Source organism: Labrus mixtus, chromosome 13 (assembly GCF_963584025.1).
Source record: "Labrus mixtus chromosome 13, fLabMix1.1, whole genome shotgun sequence".
NCBI lineage: Eukaryota > Metazoa > Chordata > Actinopteri > Labriformes > Labridae > Labrus > Labrus mixtus.
Window position 1 is genome coordinate 9,884,287 of NC_083624.1, and position 16,391 is coordinate 9,900,677.

Here is a 16,391-nt window from a genome sequence, read left to right on the forward strand (position 1 = left end):
AACACGGCCGTTGTGAGTGCAATTAGATCAGCTGGGAAAGAAAAGGATGAAAAATTCAGAGGAGATATTGAACAATAAGAGAGAAGCTAAGTGTTTCCCCATGTGCACCTGAGGCGAGGACTGACCCTCTAAAGCGGGGTCTAAGCCTTAACCCCCCCCCCCCTTCGGTGTGCCAATGCCCATAGGCACTGAGGAATCACTGGAATGAAGGAGAGCGGCCAAAAACAGTCTGCTTAACTCCCCTCCTCTCTATAGAAGTGCCGTTACAGAAGGTCCCCAATTTGGCCCGGGCTGAGAACACTTAGCAGGCAGATCAATCTTTTTTTACGGCCCTCCTGGGACACCGCAGGGCTCTCAATCTAATGCACTTTTCTGTATGAAGAAGCCAACAGGTACCAACAGGAGGTAAAGACACCGACTTTTGCTAAGGTAGTATTTAAGATCAGTTTAGACATCGAATGTATTATTGGTTTCCTCACTGAGGAGAGAGATAAAATAACTTTAAACGATATCAATACCTGTTTTAATACCACGGCAACTAAAACGGAAGACCTAGACAATCAATATTGGGTAATTTCCTGTTTCTAATAACCAAAATTACAAACTCCTGCATAGTCTTTAAATTGCACTAGTTGTTGGCAACGTATAGTATATGTGCAATGAAGACACTGTGCAGGAGTTAAGGCCTTTGCACACTGAGTCAGTTTTTTTCAGATGCATTTTTTGGATCCACAATCAGAAAAAAAAAAACTATACGCACAGACACCTTGCACACTGAGTCTGCTGCGTTTATTTAAAAAAATCCATTCCAAAATGTCTCATACTCATCACGCAGAGTGATCAAGCTGTGAAGATGGTTTTGCGTTTTATTCAGTCTTTGAAAAAAATAAAAATAACGGGGTCTGTCCACATGAGAACAAGATGAGAGCGGGGAGAGAGTTTCACCTGTTGATGAAGGAGCTACAGAATTATCTCAATTGCTCCCAGGCTCCCAGTCCACACTCAAATGTTCCCACTCATTTCCAGACTCTAAACTTTTGGTTTGTTTTTTTAAACATCCATCATCAGTAATACGCAGATGTGAATAATGAAATAGCTCAAATATTTATACTAAAAACTATTGTGTGAAGAATAAACTGATTCAACAAGATGAAACCAGGAGAGCTGCAGCATGATATCAGTTACTATCAGTTATTCAGAGTGAACTTTGGGGCCAGAAGTTGTTGCTTTGGGGGAAACCGTTCAGAGAAAAACAACCACTGAGTGCAGGTGTTCTGTGATGAGTGTGTGTCTGTGGACTTCCAGGTTTAGGATTTGTTGTCATGAGAAAAGAAAGGCACGCTGCCAGTAAACAGAAACGTCCCCCCTCTTGTTCTCTTGTTCTCAGATATCTGTTTAGACTTCATAGATTAGCCATGACTACATCAGACTCGCATTAAGCCCAGCACGCACTTTCAGATGTGCACACCGAGATCCTCCTACCCCCAGAGACGTCCCTGACCTTCCTGTGTATCAGTTTTTACAGTGCGGCGGTCTGTGAGCGCAGCAGTGGTGAAATGGAGCCGAGACAAAACAAGAGGAGAAGATTCTTTACGACAAAACCTCCCTGTTCTGCTTCTGCTGGGAGAGACTGGAGCCTTTTTCAAACATGGACTCTTGAACATTTCAGGACAGAAATCTTCCTAACCTGCATACACACACGTCAATCACAGCAGGAAACTTTCAGATGGGGGGGGTCATAGGAGGCAGGACATGAAGCAAAGAAGACAACGCAGAAATGGCGGCAAAGAAAAATTATCTGATGCTATAATGACATTTTTTTTCTACTTAATTGTGCATATTCACAGCATTGATAAATAGCAGATAATAGAATAAAACAAAGAGAGTATGATGCAGCACGACAATCAAACCGGTCGCTCAGCCTTCGCACGATCTAATCGTCATCACCCCTGACTTCACTCGGGAAAATTTACAATAGGGGCTGTCTGGAAACATTCCAGGTAAAGTTGGGGTTGAAAATTCAGATGTTTGTGTTTAGACGTGTCAGCTCACCCCAAAAGAGTTCTTCGTAAGTGTTTAAACACAAAGAAGCCATTTTCACATATGCACTCCTAAAAATGTCTAGAAAACACAAACATTTTGTGGTTACACTGGGTACAGAATTATCTGCAAAAGTCTTCACAGAACAAACAGAAATGGCCATCTTATGTTTCTAAACCAATCAGCAAAGCTTCTGTCCAAGAGCCAAACTGCTGCTCAATCAAACTCACTAGCTGACTAAAATCCTTTATCAGGTAAGGTAAAGATAAAAGTGAAAAATGATGGTGACATGACTTAAAACACCCAAGAAACCGCCATGGAAAGCTTTCACAAACTAAATCTAAAAGGTCAAATATGAGACTCGTTGAGGCTGATATCGGAGTTTGAACTGAAAAGCATAAATAAGTAGTTGACACTTTGTACTGGAAAGAAATGACTGATTTATTAACTTAATAATTGTTTAGACTTTGTGTGTGCAAAAGGTTTTAAGCCTCTATAAGGGTATTTTTTTCTGCTTGTATCTGCTGAATATCAAATATATAATAATATAATATTAAAACTCAAATCTTTTGGTTTTTGACAATAAAACAAACACTTTTTTAGAAATACTTTTAGAAATATTTGTTTTAGAGCCACTCAGGTGGACATTTCTCACACTTTCTGACATTTCACAGACCAAACCTTAAATGTATTACTCAAAGACCGACGACTTGGATGCAGCAACTCCTAGAGTTGGCTGTTGCTCTGCTGAAGAGGATGACAGAGCAGAAAAGGGGATGCGTGGGCGCAAAGAGACAAAGACTGACAGGATGAGACGGAGCGGAGGACGAGGAGGGAGGGGTTGTCTCTCTCTGTCCTCCCCCCTGCGTCCCCCCTTCTCTTTCCTTTTCTGCTCCAGTTCTTCAGAAGCCAGAAAAAGAACCACTAGGAAGCTCCTTACCACCAGCGACCGCAGTGACGTCACCCTTTGTGTCCTGCGGTGGCCGACTGTTGAAGCTAATATTTTAGTATGTGTGAAAGCAGACAGAGCAGACCTGATAATGCTGGCGCTGATGTAATGCACTGTTTCTGTGCTCGGTGCGAAGGGGGTGAGGCGGGTGTGTGTGTGAATGATGTGTGTGTTGGTTATAGAGACGGGGTCTGGTGGTTGATTACCTAATGTTTGACTTATCCTCTTACCAGAATTTGTAACGCAGGCTCCGATTACAGTGGCGCCGCAACCTGAACAACCTGTGCCTTTTTATAGTCAAACAGTGCCGCCCGCCCGCCCGCCCGCACACAGACAGACACATAATGAGGATGTAGTTCTTTGTAAATTAGACCTCTGAGAGTTCCCCCCTCCAAACCGGTCCCTCTACTCTCCTCTGTGTTTAATCCCCCTAATACAGTCAAATAAATCCACTAAATAAAATCAACAGTGAACTACTGATGCTGCAGTCGTCCTCAAAGTGGATCTGGGAGGAGTCCCAATCATGATCTGAATTTTTCAGTGTGTTCATAGATTAACTGATTGATTTGAGTAACTCTCTTCAATTGGAAGCAGAATATGAAGATGTTTTGTTTGTTATTTCGGCCTCTTCTCTCCGTGAAGTCTGGCTCATTTCTGTGTTTAGTAAAAGAATAAATGAGATATTGTGGATCAGCAGCTCTCTCTTTCTACTCTCTCGTTCCGTACTCACACAGGCATAAGTACAGTTACTATAGAAACCGCTTCCCCAAATGTTCCTCTAAAATAAATCAAGATTTCCATGAAACTAAAATAAGGCCACTTCTTTGCTGCATGACCATGTTTCATAGAAATAAATCACTTTCTATAATAAGTTTAAAGTTCAGAATTGCAAATCAAAAATGAAGAAAAAACAAAAGAAAAACGAAGTAAAAGAAGAATTCCTTAAAAACCTACATTTGGACAACATATAGACTACTTTGATACAGCTAAGTGCAGCTTCTGTACAGACACACAAGACCTATTAATAAAGTCCAACATGTTCGTAAAATAATCAGGATGAATCATTTATCTTTGATGTGAAAATATTCCTGAACATCACCAAGAGACTTCAAGAAAGACACAAACGAGAACAGAGGACTAGATCATCATAATAATTTAAATTGATCAGAATTCATGTTTCCTGTTACATTTTTTTCTGGTGGAGACCCCAGAACACGACCACCAGAATTTTCGATGTTATGTGAAATCTTGTGAGATTCTGCCTTCATAAGAGGTGACATGGATCAACTGTCTGTTGGACTCATTGCAGCTCAGTGATATCTGTTGTTTTCTGTCTTAAATCCAGCGTACACATAACCTTACAGTGCACATCATTCATTCTAAGTTTCTCCCTTTATCAGCTCAGCAGGAGGATTCACTGTAATAGTCTGAAATCATTACATGTGAGCACAGCTAAAATATGTTTTTGCTTAACGCCTTGTGTCTCAGAGGGATTCACACCAACTCTCATGTACACACACACATCCTCACATCAAAAAGCATCTGTGTTCTTAGAACTTTTCCTCCCTAAAGCATAAATTTTCCACTTTACTGGCTTGTTTTAAGTTTGAGCAGACCATTACTGCCAAAATATTCACGTACAAGTAAACAAACTTTCAACTTATGCTCACGTCCCGCCCTCCTGTAGTTTTACAAATCACCATCACCGCACACAACGCAAACTCAGACACTAGATACCTGATGTTTAGTGTTTTTTTAATGAACAAGAGGTGTGTGTATTTACGTGTGAGGTGAATCTGTTTCACCTCCCTCTTGATGTCTACGGGATGGTGGTTGTTAGATCAGCGTTGTTGGAGGAATGGCCGAAGACGTCGTTCAGGAGTGATGAGTAGTTGACATTTTTCACTGACGGTTCTCCAGCATCAAACTTCACATTCAGGTCAAACTGGAGAAGATAGAAACACTGAAATTAAAAAACTTTTGAAGAAGATTCAGTGGTCATCGTCTCCTTTCTTTGAGAGATTTTTATGGAGTTCAGACAGTCTGAGCAGACTATTTGTGGATTAGAAGCCGCTGAAACAGAGAGAGCAGCTGGAAACCGTGACAGGGAGGAGTAAGCACTGTGTCACATACACACACCCAAACACACACACACACACACACACACACACACACACACACACACACACACACACTCTCATTCTCTCTTTGTTGTCATGCCATGGTATATATCTCCGCTGCTCACCTGTTTCTGCTTAGACTTGGCTGCAGCAGAGCATGCTAAATCAGACTAACATAGGAAAGATACAAATACAAGAGAGAAGAACTAAGCAGCTACTTCCTTCCTATTTGACCACCTCTAACGGTGTGTGTGTGTGTGTGTGTGTGTGTGTGTGTGTGTGTGTGTGTGTGTGTGTGTGTGTGTGTGGTGTACTTTTAATTGTCCTCTTTCCATTCGACTGTTCCCTCTCACAGACTTGATTCTGATTTTGGCTCTTGCATGCACTGAGTCATCGAAGATTTGGGTAAAATGTAGATTGATTTTTTTTAATTACCACTGTTTGAAAATCTGTGCACACACATGGTGATGTCTGCTTTTCTAACTAACCCTCAGCTAAAAAAGTGTTCTCCTCCTTCCTCCTTTCTGCTGCTCTTGTTTTATATATACAGTATGAGTGCTGTTTGTCTGTCTTACCTTTAAGGTGTCTTCAGGCTTTACTGGAGGACTCGGATTCTCTAACCAGCTAAGACCAGCCAGGAAAGCGTGGTAGTCGATATTGTCCCCGTCTGCAAACCTACAGCACACATAAATCCCCAAAATCAACAGACACATAATAAATGGAAACCCTCTCTCACTTGATTTGAAAGAAACGGTTTCATCTGTTTCTAATGCAACATTTTTGACTGGTACTCAGCAAAATGAGCAAAAAATTATTCACTGTGGTCTACCCTGATCTGTGCCTCTTACCTGCTGAGCAGATCTCCCAGCAGCTTGTCAGGCAGAGGGAGGTGGACGGCCTTGCAGATGGTCCTCGTCTGTTTGGTGGAGAGACGTCCAGTTCTGGAGACACAAAGAAAAGCAGAGACAGAGGAATACAATGTGAGAAAAAAAGCACTGAATTATTAGCAGAGGATCCAGACATCTGGACAGACATCAGGCTGCCTGCCTGTTTTTAATGGCTTATTTGAATACATCTCAAAGAAAATAAACATACCCTTGAAGCTCTGCTCGTACCAAAAGGAAAACAGAAGTGAATTTAGGACTTTTGCAATTGCATGGGATCATTGTTTGGTTAATCTCCCCTCCTCCTTCATTAACTTTATCTGGAGGAACTTTTCTGCTGCTTTCAGTTACTTGAGGCAGACCAGGTCCCAGTTTGATGACCTGCTAGCCAAAATCAGTACCAGGATTTCTGATGGAAACCAAGTACTGGTGTTCTGCACTAAAGTCGACAGAATATGTCTGACTATGAACCCAAAATAAACAGATTTTACTGAGGTTTAATTACAATAAACAGGCTGAAAGGAGGCTGGAAGAACAACATCATGATGCTGATTTGTAAGAAGTCTGAATTTGAATTTGATGTCAGGTCTGTCCGCAAGACGACATAAAAATGTAAACTTTTTTCTTTTTGGAAGGAGTTTGGATTAACCTTTTCTGATGGAATATCAGAAAAATCAAAACTCTTAACTCAGTTCAGTTGTGAGGTTCATATGTGTGTGTGTGTGTGTGTGTAAGTGTGTCCGTTTGTGTGTGAGAAACAAAGGATGCCACAGTTGTTTTTCACGGTGATCCAGAGCCAGGTTTTCAAAATGTTCAATACTTTTATACTTCTTTACCGCATGTTTTAAAATGATACAATCTGTAAAAAAAGTATTGAAGCTTTAAAAACACAAACTATAGATCTTCAGTCATATTTTTTTAGTAAAAGCTGCCTTGAGAGGAAGAGAGAGAGTGCAGCCTGCAATTTATGGTAATAATAAAATAATCGACCCTTTATTGGGTGCCATGCCTGACTTCTATTTTTGTTGCCGTGGTATCCAATATCCAATATCCAATAGGTATCAATATAATTGTTTTTTTAACTTGAATCATATCCAAGTATAAAAATCTGGTATTGTGACAACCCTCCTCCAGGGCCCTATTCTTGTCATGCAGAGAGGTTAATGAACAGTCTAATTCTAACTGAGAGCTAGCTAAACCTCATGGCTCTGCTGACCGTCCATTTGTGTTAATCCAAAGACCCATGGTAAAGATCTGCAGCATGAAGCATTTATGCATTAAAGATGTGGTTTTATTCTCAATAAGAGAAGACAAACATAAAGAGAGTAAGTGTGTGTGTGTGTGTGTGTCCTGTAGCCTACAGAGCAAAATGCCATTCAGGTTCCATCTGGTTCCAATGCTGCAGTCTCACACTGCTGGAACTAATCGCTGTTTAGAGATATGGGGCCACCGGCTGCACGATTGATGTCTTGTTGTGACGCTGTGGCTGTGTGTGTATTTCTGCTGCAACACTGTTTGGTCCTAAGCTAACATCTGTGTGTGTGTGTTTGTGTGCTTGTGTGTCTGTGTGCATGCTTACTTGTGTCGGTCTTGGTGTGTGAACGCTCTGGCCATGGCCGGGAGCTCATCAAAGGGCTTCTTCTTGAGGAAGTCTTGAGCCACAGCCAGCATCAGACCCACGTCCACCGCAGGCCGCTCGACGTGCTCCGAGAAGCTTCGGCCCAGAACCAGAACCTCGTGCTCCGACAGGCCGCAGTCCAGACCCGTCAACAGACCCCTGTGATGATTACAGGCACATAAATACAGAGAGAGAGAGAGAGATAGATAGAGAGAGAGAGAGAGAGAGAGAGAGAGAGAGGGAGACATAACATTAGAGTCAGAGTAAGACATAGTTGAGTTTTTGTTTTAGTTATTTTTGCAGCGTTACTGTACCTGAACGACTCGTAGGGGATGACGCCAGCTTTGCCAGGGTCACTGAGAGTTAGGAACTTCCTGATCTCGCTCTGTTTCTCCTCAGGAATCGAACGTACTTTACTGATGATGTTTCCCACGTTTGCTTTGGGGAACTGTACACAAAATTCCGTCACCTTTAATCACATTCAGCAGTCACTAAAGTCAACAGGAGCTGTTTTCCTTTGAATACAATCAATACAATTTCCATCATTTCTGGGCTTCCCTATACCTGACCAACTAAAACACATTGAATAGTCAACATTCATCTAATCTGCAGGGATAGCACTTTTTTTTAAGTCAATAAACATATTTGATAATTCATGAGGTTTATAATATAGATTGTATTAGGGTTGTCACAATACCAGAATTCTAAACTTCAGTATAATTAAAGTAAAAATCAAACTGAATTAATAATTATTTTAATACCATCCCAACAAAAATACCAGGTACCCAATATCAGGTTAGCTTTAGAAACCTGCTTCATCCTTGAATACTGATGATCTCAGATACAGAGACCGGACAAAGAAATTAAAAAGTCACAGTGAACAAATACCTCTCCTTCTTTTCCCTCCCTACCTCCTCAGCATGTTGCTCCATGTAGCTAAAGGTGTATTCATCAGCATCCAGAAGCTGGAAGTTCCTATTGTTGATGCAGACGGTGGCACCAACGTACAGATCCTGAGCGGTGAAGTACTTGGACATCTCACTCTTAAACCGCTCTTGACCCGGCTTCTTCACACGACCACGTTCCAGAAATTTACCACCAAGCCAACCTGGAGCGCCAACGGTGAGTGATCAAAGGATAAAAGAAGGATGGGTTTCTCATTGTTATACTTATCGTTGAATATTGAATTTGGACCCATGCTGTGCAAACCTACCATGACCATGACCTAAAGACAAACTATTCATCTTAAACTGTAGTAAATGTGTCAAAACTTGATTTATATTGATGGGAATTTCCCTGAAAAGGCAGGTCGATGCACTCACTGTCATCTGTTCCATCAGTTTTTAAAGATTCTGGAGATGGAAACTGTATCTGATGATCTTAATGTTTGCCATGAGAGTCGTAGATTTGTGTATTGCGACTTGAAGGCTCAGGTCCAAACGTTGTTTCGTTTTTTACCTGAGTTCCTCTGCGGGCGCTCAAACACACTGATGGAGTCGTCACTAAGGTAAAAGGAGATGATGAACATCCTGTCTCTGTCGAGGGGATCCCTGGTCAACATCTTGGCTCGGAAATTCAGCACATGACTGTCTAGGCCACATCTGGGGGAGGGGGGCACATACACAATTGCAAACACATAACTCAAACATCAGTGTGTAATTTGATTGTGGCTGTGACTACGGGTCATCCAACCTGTCTTTCTCCATAAATTTGTGGAAATCTTTCTTGGGGGGTTTGGGCAGCAGGCTCTGGCAGGAGACCAGAGAGTCCTCCTCTGAGCCGAAGCCGTTGTAGGGGGGCACCATCCTTGGGGGCTTAGGGGCCTTGGGGGCTTTGTATTGCATTGGGGTGAAGTCCTCTAAGAGGGAGAAGGAGAGAGAGAAGACAAAACACTTAAAAGAAGAAAGGAGGAGGGCTGGAACGATCAGAGAACAGCAGGTAATCCATCCATGAGGGTCTGACCTCTGACTGCTCAGAGTCAGACGGGACCCTCCATCACGGCGTTCTGTCACTGCCTGCCTTGCCTGCTTTACTACTGTGACTAATGCAGCCAGACCCAGAACCCAGGGTGGCAGACCGGTCCAGGACCAGCTCTGGTTTCTCCTGTGTACCTCTCATAGTCCTCTGTGTCTTTAAATGAGGAGGAGAAAAACCAGCGCTGGAGGGCTGGAGTATCTGATGTCAGGCCGATGGTGGTGCTTAACTCTGTAACTGGTTCTAATATCCATCCATCAAGGAGTGACTGAGACAACCAGAACATTATATCAGCTGCGACAAGCCTCGTCAAGTTTGAAAAAAGATACATAACTCAGAACATTTGAATTTTATTAACAGTAAAAATAAAAATACTCTCTGAACAAATGTGTCAACATGTGTACCATTTGTCTCAGTAGTGAGGGAAGGAAAAACTTCCTGCTGGTGCTTACTGCCCCCAAGTGTTCTTAATTATGTACTACAGAAAAGAGCACTGGCTAAAATGGTACTCTCTTCAGAAAATGAAAAGCCAGAGTGAAAAGTCTTTGTTTGATAAAGCTCAGACACAGGAGCTCTTTTTAAAAACCAGTAAACCTGAAATTAAATATGAAGCTTAACCTCAGGTCTCAGCCTGCCTTCATTTCTTAAAAACTTGTGTTGTAATAGAAGATGCTATGATGTGAAAACAAACCTGACTTTGTCAATAAAGTTTCATATTATTTGTCATATATCTGGGTTTAGATGGAAAGATAAACAACATTTTATTTTACTGTTACCCAATGTTTCACTTTTTGAAGACTACCGGTAAATGAGTCTTTAAAAATGTTTCCAAGCTGGATTTTCTGTCTGGAGAGGAAACATACTTTTTATATTAATAAACAAAAATCAATCAATGTAATGCTTGTATTGGTTACCTGTGCCATATTTGGAGCGATAGTATTCTTTGGTGAAGTCGTCACAGTGGGTGATGAGCACTCTGCGGCCCCACACATTCACCTCCCGTCCCACAGCAAGATCACAGTCTTTGTAAAATTCGTTCTGGACCCCTGAAGGCTGCAAAAGAGAGAGAGGACAAATAGGGCACTCAAGGTCGAACTGTTTATAATTTAATCAAACAAACATTAATGAATAGTAAATATTAAAAAAATGTATACCTGTTTTACTAACACGGCAACAAAAATAGAAATCCTAGGCACACAAAATTGAGAACTTTCTTGTTTTCAGTTAACAGTAAATGTAAGCAAATTCCTACACACTGTCTAAATTGCACAAATTTTCAGAACAGAAACCTGTGTTTGTGAAACGTGTTTGTTCAATCTAGAAAGTGTAGGAATTTGCTTACAAATTTTGATGGTTACATCCCTCTCCTAAGAACCTGTTTTATGAAAAAGATGTTTTCTTAAAGTTTTGGCAATTTTAAAAACTACTGTTCGTTAAATAACAGGGAATGTATAATTTAAACCATAATGTATCGAAAAGTATCAAAGTATCGAACATTATGACAACCTTACTTGCATCTTCTGTCAAAACGGTGTTCAGGTAGGTACCAGCAAGCCAAAAGTGTGTGGACATCAGTGTGGACTAAATATGAGTATTAAACATCCTATTCCAAAACTATCTGCAGTGTTTCAATTTCTGTACCCACTGTTTTGAAAAAGGCAGCGTACAAGTTTTTGTTGACTCCCATTAAACCCCAACCAGTGATCCAGAGGTGGTGCATTGTATGTAAGGCCTGTCTCACAGTCTGTCAAAGTTTATCTAAAAGGTTGTGGAGCAGGTTGAGGGCAGAGCTCTGTCTTTGCTGATACTGAAGTCAGAAAAGTATTTCTTTACGGATTTGTAGTTTTGTGTAAAGGTGCAGCAGTCTGCTGAAAAAGGAAAGGTCCTTCCCTGGACTGTTTACACCCAGTAGGAAGCACACTTTTGTCAGAAATAGTTTTCTTGATTCGATATGGTGACTTCTCAGACGCAATACACCTCCCTCTTCTATCTCCTTTACTGTCATTGGTATATTTTTGTATTAAAGCAAATGGTGAGAGAGTATAACATACAGGACAGACGGGACATACTTTGAGACTGTCCAGTATGAAGCGTTTTCCCTGACTTGCTGAGGCGAACACGTTAAGCACTGTGCGGTCCGTCACCTCTCCAGGTTGCTTCAGTTGGGCGGGTCCAAGCTGCAGAAAACAACACACCAGCACATTAAACATGATATCCCACAGAACTGAGCATTATTCTGCATGCAGACATGTATGCACACATCTGGTGAGAGAGATAAAGTAACACAAATTATAGAGAGAAAAGAGAGAGAGAGAGAGAGACATCTAACATCATAAAGAGATAAAGCTGAGAAGTGATGGATGTGTTGGTGATTTCCAATTGGATGGTTAATTTTGGTCAACCTTTAGGACTGACATTTAATAAAAGGCATCAGAACAAACTAAATTACTGGTCACACATACGCGCACAGACACCGCACGCATGCACACGTACGGCAACACACACACACACACACACACACACACACACACACACACACACACACACACACACACACACACACACACACACACACACACACACACGATTGAGGTCTGGCTGTCTTTCAACATGAATTAGGCTTGAGTCAGTAACTGGAGGAGAAAGCCAAAATGCTCTGGGGGGACAGGATGCTGCAGCAGGTCTGTCAGGCTGAATGAGGTCGGGGGGGGGGGGGGGGGGGGGGGGGCTGCTTGGAGGAAAATGAAAAGTCACTGAACCATACAGAGAGGCATTGCCAGCCATTTAGTTTGTAATAACCAGCTCTAAATGTAAGACACTGGAATGGACATAGAACAGAAAGCCCTGCTTTTAAACAACGGGGTCCCACATCCAAACTGGGTCCTATTTGATTTACATTTCATGTTGCAATCGTACCAATATAATTTGTATACAGAGTTATTTAGCCTCCTTCTAAAGATGCGATTAAGATCTGACACATTTGAAATGCATGCGGAACACATATACTGTACTTCTCACGGTTGAAGAGTTAAGTGTTTGACATTTATTTATTTCAAACAACGAGGCAGTTGAAATAATCTCAAAGAATCAGAGAATCCATCTTTTAAACATCATATCGAGCGCCCCAGGTACAGAGGCTCTAGTCCTTGAGGCAGGCGGATAACCTGTGGCTCCTTTCCCACATGTCATTCCCCACTCTCTCTGTCCCTGATTTCTGACTCTGTCCACTGTCCTATCTCTACAATAAAGGCATAAAAAGCCCCCAAAAAATCTTTAAAAAAAAGAATATGCTGTTGTTCTCTCTCCCACTACTTGAAAACAAAGAGTCCTCCATCACCCCCAGTCTCAGACACACCTTTTGAACAGATCATTTTGTGGTTCCTCACCTTAGGTAGTTTGCTGCGGTGCAGGAATTTGGGCACAGTACCTCTCCCAGGGATTTCTGAGATAACCTCTCTGATCTCGATGGTGTCATCGGCCAGGTAGTAGTGCAGTACGAGCTCCCGGGGGTCCCCGAACATGTTCTCTGTGTCGTCCCAGAAGCAGAAGAAGCGCAGCACTTTGCAGTCGTGGTCCAAGAACTGCTTCAAAGTGTCGCGCCTCGCATACGGCCGAAGAGGCTTCATACTTTTTTCAATCTGGACCAAGGATCGAGTTAAAATAAAGATAAGAACATATTAACAAACAGATAAAAGGCTTATTTTTTTTTCAAGGGCTATTTGTCATGCATCTGAACATCAGTAGGTCTGTTTGTGATGCCCACCTGTTCCCGGAAGTTGCTGTAGGGGTCATCAGGTACAGATATACTGTCATTTACACTCACTCCCAGTCTGGTGAGAAAGTTCCTTGAGAAAGAGTCACAGTCGGTCACAGTGAAAGCGCGTGAGTGCAGCACCATCTGTTGGTTGATGTTGAAATGAAAGATATTGTAGAATTGGTCATCATCCGGTGGAGGCAGGGGGATACGCTGGCGACGAATAAATATTCCTGTCATACAAAACAAACACGCAGTGATGGTAAGTGACAGCTAATGTCAAATATGGTCATTGGATCATAAAGAAAGCTGAAACCTGCATGCAAGTGTGCACATGAAAAACAAAACACTTGAAAGATCCTTTGATATCACAGACACCTTGAGGGATGCCGCTGTTCTTGCACTCTGGCTCCACCACCTGAATGGTGTCATCCTCCAAGTAGAAGTAGATTTTACACTTCCTGATCCTGTACGTCTCAGTTTGGGCCTCAGGCACGGCTTCCTGGAAGTATGCATCAAAACACAGAGCCTGACGGGGAGAGGGGCACGTTGTCAATAGAGTTAATCAAAATTATTACTTTAAGATACCCAACTGATCATTGGGTTTTAAAGACTTTCTAAAGCATTTAAAACAGAAATATGAAAACATTATTGCTCATCAATTTGTTGTTTGCCTGAATAGGTAAACAAAGTACACTGCAACATTCATTCATGTTCATTACTTTGAAAGGTTTTGACACCAAAGGATTTAGAATGACACAATCCCTGTTGTTGTAATGATTGATAACATAAAAAATTAAAGAATCATAAAAAAAATAATAAAAAAAACCTTCAGTCATATTGAAACCAAATGCTGCAACAAGAGAAAGATAGAAAGCACTGTGTAAATTTGCATAAAATGTGTTGGCCACGTTTTGGTACCAAAACATTGCCGAAGTATTTATGCAATTAACACAGTGTGCAGGAGTTTACCTGCAAACTTTGCAAATCAACACAAGACATTACACAGTATTGGGTACCTAGGAGTTCTACTTTATTGCTGTAGGTATCAATATTGTTTGATTTTTACCAGCATCACATCTAAGTTTAAAGTTTTGGTGTTGTGACTGCCTTTTTAGGGGGACTGAGTGCTTTAATGAGCATTAGTGTGAAAAAAATATGACGTAAACATGTCAGAGTTAACATTTACATCTGTAGTTCCCAGGTAATCAGATCTATATCCTGTGCTTTACTTTGAGACATAACTAGAACTACATCTTTCCTCTGTGTAATGAATGTACTTTTAAAGCCATGGCCAAATATTCATTACACATGTTATCAGTTCATGTGATGTAATCAGCCATCTATACAGTTTGTATTCTACAATTCTACAATCTCATTTAGCAGAGGCTTTTGTTGAAAGTGATATATCTGAGAGTATGTCAACATGGACAAAGTATGGAGAGTATGGAGAACAGGCAAAAGAGGTCAGTTCAAAGACAGCACACCTGTTTGTCGAAGGCCACCCATGCTGGTAAATCACTGCCCTGTCCTTTGGGGTAAACAGAAAAGTTTGGTTTAATCTTCTGGCCATATAACAGCTCTCCTCCAATGCCCGGCTTCTCCAATCCCACCAGCATTGGGACTCCGTCGGAAACAGCGAAATGCTGAGATTTATGAAAACTTTCTTTCCACAGCTGCGGCACACAAGGGAGGATAGGTTACAGTCTGGCTCTACACACTTCTAATTCAAAGTGCATACACAGGAGGAAGTATAAGGGTTAGTGATTACTTAAGCATACACTTCTACTACAATTTCATGAAATAAAAACTTACATTTAAGTATTTGCATGTTATGTTAGGCCTAGAAAGACATGTAGGACTGGAAGATACATTTTATATTCAGTGCTGTTTAGCTCATTAACAAGCTTGGGAAGGCTTCTTCTCCACACTTTAAACCACTTTAAAGTAAAAGTATCAACACAAAACGTTTAAAAGTTAAAAGTCATAGTCTTGTTACCTATTCCTAGTCTTACTTACGTAAAAGTACTAACATTTTGATCTGTTTGAAATGCTCATTAGACATTAAGTCCCCGAAAGTGTATCTAACATCTGGATGGTTATAGATTAACTGATGTGTTATATTTAAGTTTTTCTTGGCAGTGATTTGGTCAACATTGATTGAATTCAAACAACTACTGTCTGTTAGGTTAGGTAGTTCATAAAATGCATCCCAAAGTGATCATTAGTTCAGTAGTTTGTCTAGAAATCTGCACCAAGGCTTAAGCATTATTTATTGGATAGAAATGTTTTCCACTAAAATGTATTACAATACAGGTATAAAGTGAATATAATGGATATTCTCAAGTAAAGGACAAGTAGCCTTCTTTAATACATAATTAAACACAAGACTTCAAAAATGTAATTAGTTTAAGCAATTCCCAAGCCTAAAACTTTATTTTATATCTCATTCTGTGGTATCTGTTGTCTTGTTATAGAAACTAGGGCCGCTATTCAATTTGTTTATACAACTACAATTAGCTTTGAGGGCCACCTAGCTAACCGTCTTGTATCTTTTAAGCTAACGTATGTGCTCAAGCTCACCTATATTTATCTAACAGTCGTCGTTTGTTCGTGATAAACCCAATAAAACTCACTTACCTGTTTATTGGGAGAATTCCCGGGTAGAAAAGGCAAAGCCATGGCTTTTAATATTTGAATAAAGTTGCGTGTTTCTTCATAAAACTCAGCAGCTGTAAATTCCCAACGGTCTGTTTTTGGTTACCATGGAAGCGTGTATTAGCGGGCGTCTCTTAGCAACGAGCATAAAGGCCGTGGCGAAGTAACAAATAGATTTTAATTATGTATTCCTTTACATTACATATAATATTTATTGTATTTACATTATATTCCATGTCGTTTTAATATAATACACGATTTTAAATACATTCAAGGTTAAATTTAATTCTTATTTATCACTGTAAGACTTTAAGTCTGGAAGAAAGGATAAAAATACAACATACAAACACCAACAGCATAAAACGTCATGAGTAAAATGTGTGTAAAACCACTT

The 16,391-nt window shown here is 40.8% G+C and overlaps 1 protein-coding gene and 1 long non-coding RNA gene across 2 annotated transcripts in view; both read right to left on the bottom strand.

The window, feature by feature from the left end:
* The window catches only part of LOC132986916 (uncharacterized), a 138,900-nt gene that overhangs the window by 66,237 nt on the left and 56,272 nt on the right, over window positions 1–16,391 (bottom strand). The window lies entirely within an intron of this gene.
* efhc2 (EF-hand domain (C-terminal) containing 2) lies at window positions 4,230–16,099 on the bottom strand. The gene is made up of 15 exons (XM_061054671.1): window positions 15,980–16,099; window positions 14,827–15,015; window positions 13,718–13,868; window positions 13,349–13,572; window positions 12,972–13,223; window positions 11,655–11,762; window positions 10,500–10,638; window positions 9,304–9,469; window positions 9,070–9,212; window positions 8,523–8,719; window positions 7,926–8,059; window positions 7,573–7,770; window positions 5,958–6,050; window positions 5,685–5,784; window positions 4,230–4,934 (listed from the first exon to the last, which is right to left on the bottom strand). Exons 1-15 carry the CDS (start codon window positions 16,019–16,021, stop codon window positions 4,809–4,811), a joined length of 2,262 nt encoding a protein of 753 aa, XP_060910654.1. The 5' UTR covers window positions 16,022–16,099; the 3' UTR covers window positions 4,230–4,808.

What these genes read in the sequence shown, in the direction of transcription:
- efhc2 (XM_061054671.1), bottom strand. Translation starts at nt 16,021, where the DNA reads ATGGCTTTGCCTTTTCTACCCGGGAATTCTCCCAATAAACAG. An exon ending in ACCGCAGCAAACTACCTAAG is followed by an intron (nt 11,763 to 12,971) that starts GTGAGGAACCAC and finishes TGTTTTCTGCAG; the next exon opens with CTTGGACCCGCCCAACTGAA. An exon ending in TCATACTGGACAGTCTCAAA is followed by an intron (nt 10,639 to 11,654) that starts GTATGTCCCGTC and finishes TCTCTTTTGCAG; the next exon opens with CCTTCAGGGGTCCAGAACGA.